Source organism: Neopsephotus bourkii, unplaced genomic scaffold (genome assembly GCF_033783945.1).
Source record: "Neopsephotus bourkii isolate Nb327-2 ecotype Australia unplaced genomic scaffold, CSIRO-AGI_Nbou_v1 NB_1154, whole genome shotgun sequence".
Classification (NCBI taxonomy): domain Eukaryota; kingdom Metazoa; phylum Chordata; class Aves; order Psittaciformes; family Psittacidae; genus Neopsephotus; species Neopsephotus bourkii.
The window spans coordinates 4339085-4346993 of record NW_026901640.1 but is presented as its reverse complement, the minus strand read 5'-3'; the positions used below and the strand labels follow the sequence as shown (position 1 = coordinate 4346993).

Here is a 7909-nt window from a genome sequence, read left to right as displayed (position 1 = left end):
TACACACACTGTGCCTGGGCAGGCTCTAGCGTGGCATTAATTCGTGGCCGGATGGGGTAGTTGGGATGGTTTTTGCCGAACTTAGTATTTTTTATTTCAGAAACGCAATAAAAAGCGCCGGTGTGGCAGTGCTCAGAGCGGCCTCGTTCATCCCCCTCCATCCCGTCCCATCCGGTCCCCGCTGCGCCGCGGTGGCCTCGAACCCGCGGCCCGGCTCTGTCCTTACCGCCAACCACCAGGGGGCAGCAGCGCCGCGCTCAGGGGCTCCGGCTCCGGAGGAGCCGCTTCCGGCGCACGTGGGCCGCGCACGCACATGGCCGCGGTGAGCGGGGTGAGGGCTTGGATGGGGGAGAGCGGGGCCTCCCCACCCCCGAGGTTCCTCCGTGGGCCCTGCTCAGTGCAGGGTGTTTCTCCTTTCTCCCCCGGGCTCCCCTACAGCGGGTCCTTCTCCTACCCCCCCCCCCCGGGTGTTGCTGCCGGGTGGGTGCAGTCCCTGGGACATTCCCGGTGCTGATCCCACTGTCCCGCAGGGCATGTCGCCGGACGAGGACGTGCAGCGGCTCCTGATCCAGTTCCGGGATGAGGCAGGAGAGGCCCTGGGCTCCCCCTTCGATGTCCCTGTCACCATCACCCCGGATAAGCTGCAGCTGGTCTGTAACGCGCTCCTGCAGAAGGTGAGACCCTCTCGGCATCACACGGTACCCCCGAGCCCACCTGGGCTTCCCCTCGCTACCCCTCCTGCCCTTTCCCCCCAGGATGAACCGGTACCTCTGGCCTTCTTTGTCCACGATGCCGAAATCACCGAGTCACTGGAGAAGACCTTGGTGGGGCAGAGTGTGGAGACAGAGAAGGTCCTGGACATCATCTACCAGCCGCAGGCAGTGTTCAGGGTGCGGGCAGTGACCCGCTGCACCAGCTCCCTGGAGGGACACACCGAGGCTGTCATCTCCGTAGCCTTCAGCCCCACTGGAAAGTACGAGGGGCTGACGGGGAGCTGAGGGTAAGGCAAGAGCCGCTGTCATCTTTCCTTGGGACACCGCACTGAGCCGGGGTCTTCCTCCTCTCCCAGGTACCTGGCAAGTGGCTCTGGAGACACCACTGTCCGGTTCTGGGACCTAAGTACAGAGACACCGCAGTTCACAGCCAAAGGTGGGTGCTGGATGTCCTGGGGGGCAGCTCCTGGCCTCTGCCTGCTCTGGGGCAACAAACAAAGCAGAACCTGGTGCTGCTTGACTCATACAGGCTGGGACCATGGTGCCTCTCTTTGATGAACTCAAGTGGAGGAAGAAGGTTTGGTCAGGAGGAACGTGGAGGGTTTCCTCACCTCCAGTCGTGGTGGGACATCACAGACAGTCACAGCTCTCTACTCACACCTGCTCATGCTCTCTCTGCCAGGTCACCGGCACTGGGTGCTCAGCATTGCTTGGTCACCTGATGGCAAGAAGCTGGCCTCAGGCTGCAAGAACAGCCAGGTATGTGTGGGCTGGGGGAGTACTGAGACCCTCTGTAGCCCTGTTGCTCTGTTCTGAACTGAACTGACCCCTTGTAAAGGGGCTGTGGGGGATGAGGGGTGAAGATGTGATTTTCTTGGGTGTAAGGGGTGTATCCAGGTGTTTTGAGTGGGATTCCTGTTCCCCAGAGAAGCTCTGCATGTGGCTCTGTTGCAGTAGTTGCAAGTGGCGTCTCTTAACTCTGTTCTAGGCAGACCTCGGTCTTTGTTGCCTTTGCAGGCCTCTTGCTGCCGAGCCCTGCTGTCTTGGGGCAGATGGTTTTCCCTCTGCACAGGAAAGAGTCCAGGCTTTGGACATGGTCCTTGGCAGACGGCTCCATCACGAGGCAGGTGTCTGGAGCAAGCAAGATCATCGCGTGGCCAAGCCAGGGCTGCTGCTTGCGTGACCCAGACATGCAGCAGCAGCCAGTTTCACAGTGCTCTCACTCAGACACAGCCAAATTCCCGTTTACAGGAATGGGAAGGGGGCCCAGCCCTGTGGGACAAGCTGTGTGTCCTTAAGGTGCAAACAGAAATGCCTGGGGAAGTGGGAGCACTCAGAAGTAAGTCAGTAAGTCGCTGAGCTACAGAAGGGCAGTTGCTTGCTCCGACCTTTGAATGGGCTGAGAAGAGCAATGAGACCAGCCCTGGAGCTGCTGCTGTCCTGTGCTCTGTTGGGTGCTGTGATACCAGCCCCAGGGAACAGGCCAGGCTAGGATGGTTTGGTGCTGTTCTGGCTTTAATCTAATCCAGGGTTCTGCTTGTCCTCTCTTTCTCCTGGGTTTTTTAAGTAGGAGATGACTAATGCCTTGGCTCTTTGGGTGAACATTTACGTAGAGAGAGGAAAGAAACACAAAACCAGCATGTCTCCCACCCACAGAACCCGATCAGAAGTAGCATTTAGCTCGCTCTGGCTTTCACTGTGCTCTGCAAGTGTTCACTAACTGGCTGGCACAGGGTATCAAAGGCTCAGAGTGGCTTTCTGGGGACCTGTGTCAGTTTTGAGTTCAGGCAGATATTTTTGTAGCAGCAGCATTTCAGGCAGCGAGGAGGGTGATCAGGTCTCATTCTTTTGATGTCAGCTGATTGCTGCAGGGATCTGAAAGGCATCCAGCCCTCCTGCCCTCCTCCTTCTCTGTTCCCTGCTTCTGCCAGTGTGAATGCGACACCAAGGACACCTCTGCTTTCTAAACGGAGCCCGAGTGTCTCTGGGATTCACATGATGTAAGTGGCCTGACGCGACCCTCTTGCCTCCTCTCTTGGACAGATATTTCTCTGGGACCCAGCCACTGGCAGTCAGATCGGCCGGGTGCTTTCTGGCCACTCCAAATGGATCACGTGTCTGTGCTGGGAACCGCTCCACATGTAAGTGAAGGGCCAGCCCAGCCCTTTCCCTTTACTTGTGTGGAAAAGAGCAGCCTGGCCTGAAAGGCACTGCTCCTGTTCCAGGAGAAGAGCTGGGTGCAGGAGAACAGCCCCCAGGGTGGGCCAGCAAAACTGTGTCTGTCGGATCCAGGAGTCACAGCTGCTGCTCACAGTCCCATGAGGTTGCTGGGAAGTCATTGCCAGGCTGTGCCTCTTTTCCCTTGTATAGATACACTTGCCTGTGGAAAACAGTGCCTGTATGCTGCTGGATGAACATTTGATCTGCTGAGCTGAGAGCAGGAAAGCTGCCTGTGTGGTGCCTGAGCTCAGGCTCTGCAGAGCACTCCCTTTCTGCTCTCCTGCATCCTGGTTGCCTCTGTCATCCTGTTTATTTATCATGAGGGCTGATTAACTGTGCGAGCCCTCTATCTCTTCCATCAGCTAAAGCTTTGTCTAGGAGGAATGGGTGGAGGGGGTTAGTTGTATCCCGTTATCCAAGACATGATAGAAACAAAGAGAAAGACAAAGAGTCCCTTCAGAACAGAGCCCTGCAAATTGAATTTGCCAGTAGGAAACTCCAGCTATTTGCAAACAATTAACTGAATTAGCAAAAACTGGTTATAAAGGAAGATGAGAAAATGGAGAGGAGGGAGATCATCCTGACCGGGCTCCATGTCTCATTCTGCAGCCAGCTGTGCTCCCTGATCAGGTGTTGTGCAGCAGGAGGGGCCGTGCTCTTCCTGGCTGCTGCTCATGCCAGGAACCTCTTTCTTTGATGTTAAAACTGTGCTGAGTGATAAAGATGTTGTGCAAAGGACAGAGGGCTGTGGCTCCCACCCCTGTCCTTGCTGGGTTGTGACCAGCTGCTTCCAGGTGTGTTAAATTTGCCCCCCTGAGCCACGTGGATGGACTTTGCTGCTTTCAGCCCTGCCAGCACAGCGTCATTCTGTGTCCTCAGGCTCTTGGAAGCAAAGCATGGCATAGGCAGGAGAGCATTCAGTGTGTTCCTGTTGCTACCCATCTGCACCGATCCTCCTGCCCCTGGCTCTCCCCAGCCAGTGCCCAGGAAGGTGCCAGTTTGTGGTCTCCTCATTAACCAGTGGGTTAAAGCTCTGGAAACAAGGTCGTTGCCAAGGGCTCAGGTGCCAGGTTTACCCTGGATTGATGCCTCCAGTGTGCAGCCCAGTCAGTTTGGAGGGAAGCATTTTTCTGCCTCTCCCCTGCCTTGTGAGATCTTGTTCTCTAGGTCAGCACTCTGCCCCTGCCCAGCCTCTCTCTGGTCATAAGCCAAAAGAGAAAGTTGTCTTTTATTGACTGCTGGACCGTTCAATCCTCTGGGGCTGATGGTGGAGGAGCTGTGTGCAGTGTACAAATGGATTTGATCTTCTTTCTTTCCAGAAACCCAGAGTGCCGCTACCTGGCAAGTGCCTCCAAGGATGGCAGCATCCGCATCTGGGACACACTGATGGGCAGGTGTGACAAGATCCTCACGAGCCATACGCAGTCAGTGACATGTGTGAAGTGGGGGGGTGATGGCTTGATCTACTCCTCCTCCCAGGACAGGACCATCAAAGTCTGGAGGAGCCAGGATGTAAGTGAGGCGGGTAGCCCTCGGGCTGGACACACTGTGTTGTAGCTTTGCTCTTCCTGGCACAACTTGTACCCTGAAAATGAAGGTAGAGTGGGTGCTGTATTCTCTTGACCTGTCACAGCCTGTTGCTTGAAACCATTTGGGTAGCTTTTGCGCAATGTTTTCATCCCTAAAAGCATAAAGAGGGGCTAAAAGCTGGAAACACCCTTGCAGTGACCTGTGCTGGTGGGTACCATGCAAGGCCCTGCAGGAAACTGGTTTGTGAAGCTCAGTAGTGTTACTTCTTCCCTGCTATGCCTGGCTGCAGTACTGCCTGCAGCTTGGCCAAGAGGGTTTGGAAAGTTTAGGGTTGGTCCTCACAGCCCAGTGGGTGCTGCCCAGTCTGTCTCTGTCCTGCCCATCGGTCTCTGAGCCGTGGTTTTGTTTCCAGGGGGTCCTCTGCCGCACCTTGCAGGGCCACGCTCACTGGGTGAACACCATGGCCCTTAGCACTGACTACGTTCTGCGCACCGGGGCCTTTGAACCTGCTGAGGCCACCATCAACCCACAGGACGTACGTGGCTCCTGTAAGTGTGGCTTCTGCCTTGTGGGCTGGGGTAGGCAGTGAGGACCTGATGTCTCTTCTCAGTGCTGCCACAAGCCAGAGCAGTCTTGAGAGCTGGGAGCAGGACCTGTGCTGGTGGCAGCTGTGGTCTTCCTGGTTGAGCAGTCTGGGGGATGTAAGGCCACTCTGTTTCCAAGGGCTTTTGCTCCCAGTGTCATGCTTGGCAAAGAGAATGTGGGTGACCAGTCACACTGTGCTTGGCTCATGGAGCCAGGGTTGGAATTGGCATCATAGGATTAGAAAGTTTCTTTTCACCTAAGGTTTGCCAATCACTTTTTTTCCCCACCTCTACCTATTTCAGTGGCGGAACTGAAGGATAAGGCACAGCAGAGGTATGACCAAGTCAGGGTAAGTCCCTTTTGTCCCTACTGTAATTTCTAACACTCTTACTGGTGGAAGCAGTAAACATGCACAGTTGGCTGTTGACCCCAGCACTGATGTGCTTCAGGCTCTCCATACGTGGCTTGTACAAGACTCGGACTCTTTCATCCCTTTCTCAGGGCCAGGAACCAGAAAGGCTCGTCTCGGGGTCAGATGATTTCACGCTGTTTCTTTGGAGACCAGCAGAAGACAAGAAGCCACTAGAGAGAATGACAGGCCACCAGGCTCTCATTAACCAAGTGCTCTTCTCGCCAGACACCCGGATAATAGCTAGTGCTTCCTTTGACAAGTCCATAAAGCTCTGGGATGGCAGGACAGGAAAGTGAGTTGGTTTGTTCTGTACAGAGGTGGTGCTCGTATGGGGTCTGTGTGTAACACACAGGCCAGATCTTCAGAGCAGGCACAGCTGTGGTGGGATGGGATGTTCCACTCGGCTGATCTCCTGAAGAGGTGTGTGTTGCACACTGCAGACTGACCCAGTTTACACAGTTCCTGTGCCAGAAAATAGCTTGTTCTGGACAATGCAAATTCTTGTTACAAGTGGTGCTGTTGGTGTTTGGATGCTCCTCGTAGCATCCAAAATAGTCCAGCTTTGTACCTTCAGCTAGAGTATTGATGAGCTCTCTCAGGGATAGGGCAGCCTTCCCTGTAAATCAGTCTTTATACTGATGGGCTAGGGTTTCATGTCAGTAATTTCAATGGTCTTCCTAAATCCAGATTGCTCAGCCAGAGAGAGGAAGGACGCATCTGTACAGTAAGGCTGTAGTGTTGCCTACTGGGTATGAGTTTCCTGGCAGAGAAGGTGAGATGAAGAGCCATCTAGAAGGCTCTGAGCCCCTCTGGGAGGGTTTTTTAGACAGCTGAGCCACCTATGGACTCTGGATAGCAATTGGTTGCCTTGTGCATGCTGGTTTGGGGTGTGCTGGCGTCCTGTGACCCTGCTTGCTTGCTTGGTGGAGAATAAACATGAAGGCTGGGCAAGGCCTGGTTTGGAACAAACTCAGCTGCCTGCTCCTCTTAACAGCTTCCTCCTGCCTCCTCCACACCAGGTACCTGACATCGCTGCGAGGGCACGTCTCAGCTGTGTATCAGATTGCCTGGTCAGCCGACAGCCGCTTGCTGGTGAGTGGGAGCAGTGACAGCACACTCAAGGTCTGGGATGCCAAGATGAAGAAACTGGCCATTGATCTTCCTGGCCATGCAGATGAGGTGAGGTGTCAGGCTGAGGTGTTTGAGAGGGGCAGGAATGACCCTTCCTCCCAGCAGAAGTAACTCTCTCCATCTCTAATGCTAGGTTTATGCAACGGATTGGAGCCCGGATGGACAGAGGGTAGCAAGTGGAGGGAAGGATAAGTGTTTGAGGATGTAAGTAACCTGTTCTCTGTTCATAGAAGATATTGCAGCTACTCCCATGTGTCCTTCAGAGCTGCAGTCTCCTTGCAGAGACCTGCGTGGTTAAGGCATGATCTCTCCTTGCAGAGAGCACAGCACTGTGCCAAATTCCAGCTTGGAGACCTGACCTCCCTGAGGGCAGAACTGCTGCTGTCCCCTGGGAGATGACTAGAAAGCAGAGTCCCTCCAACTGAGCAGTCAGTGGTGAAACTTGACTCTGATGTCTGTTTTGGCTCCTGGAGAGGGGAAGGAATAGTTGTACCAGTTGGTCAGTCCCTTCCTTTCTCACCTTCCTCCCGTCTCACGGTTATGTAGACGGACAGATTCCTGTGAGCTGGTTGCCATTTGACCATGGCTGATAAAGAAATCTAGGCCCTTGCCATGCAGATGAAGGACCCCAGTACCTGCTGGGCCACATGGCAGTGCTGGTGCTGGACCACAAGCATGCATCAGCTCTTTCTGTTTGCAGATGGCGTCGCTAGGAGCAGTGACACGAAGCTGCTGGTGCCATCCTATGTCGGAGACTTTATGTCGTTGCGATGCGGAGGGAACACAGCACAATCAATATGACTGATAAAGTGATCCGTTTATTCATCTGTGGTCTAGGGTATATATAGTGTTAAACTGCTGCATACACACATTTTTGGGAGATTAGAAGCGAGCGGGGAAATTTTGCCTTCTGTTACATTTGCTACTTGTAGCGTGCTCCTTGCAATTTCACTTATCCTGCTCCTACATCCTGCTAACCTTGAGCGACTTACCAAGTCTCTTTGTTTTACAACTTACTAAGACTCTTTGTTTTACTGCATGTAACTAACCCTTAATAACCTAAGGTTAGGCCTTGCAGCCTGGGTAACTCCAGTACAAGCCTCAGAGTTCGGCTAAGACCAAACAGCTGAGATTGCTTCTTATGTCCATCGTTACAGAACTGGTCCCTTAGTCAAGGGAACATGACCTTTGTCTGCTAACCATGCTTCCACAATCCTAAGCTGGGCTGCCCTCGGCACAGGCTGGGAGATCCGCAAGGTGATGGATGATGGAGACTGACATGAGCATGACATCCTGTTCCTGTTGGCTGCTCTCCCTC

General features: G+C 54.1%; 1 protein-coding gene across 1 annotated transcript; it reads left to right on the top strand.

Annotated features, from left to right (window-relative positions):
- The first annotated feature begins 215 nt into the window (after window positions 1–215).
- NLE1 (notchless homolog 1) lies at window positions 216–7343 on the top strand. Its single transcript, XM_061363618.1, has 13 exons — window positions 216–322; window positions 531–674; window positions 756–973; window positions 1070–1149; window positions 1396–1472; window positions 2757–2854; window positions 4253–4445; window positions 4876–5011; window positions 5351–5397; window positions 5550–5752; window positions 6480–6639; window positions 6725–6795; window positions 7292–7343. The coding sequence occupies exons 1-13, from the start codon at window positions 314–316 to the stop codon at window positions 7302–7304; spliced, it is 1449 nt and encodes a 482-aa protein (XP_061219602.1). The 5' UTR covers window positions 216–313; the 3' UTR covers window positions 7305–7343.
- The last annotated feature ends 566 nt before the right edge of the window (window positions 7344–7909 follow it).

Coding starts and splice junctions, on each gene's coding strand:
- NLE1 (XM_061363618.1), top strand. Junction 675..755: donor GTAACGCGCTCCTGCAGAAG/GTGAGACCCTCT, acceptor CTTTCCCCCCAG/GATGAACCGGTACCTCTGGC. Junction 5,012..5,350: donor ACAGGACGTACGTGGCTCCT/GTAAGTGTGGCT, acceptor TACCTATTTCAG/TGGCGGAACTGAAGGATAAG.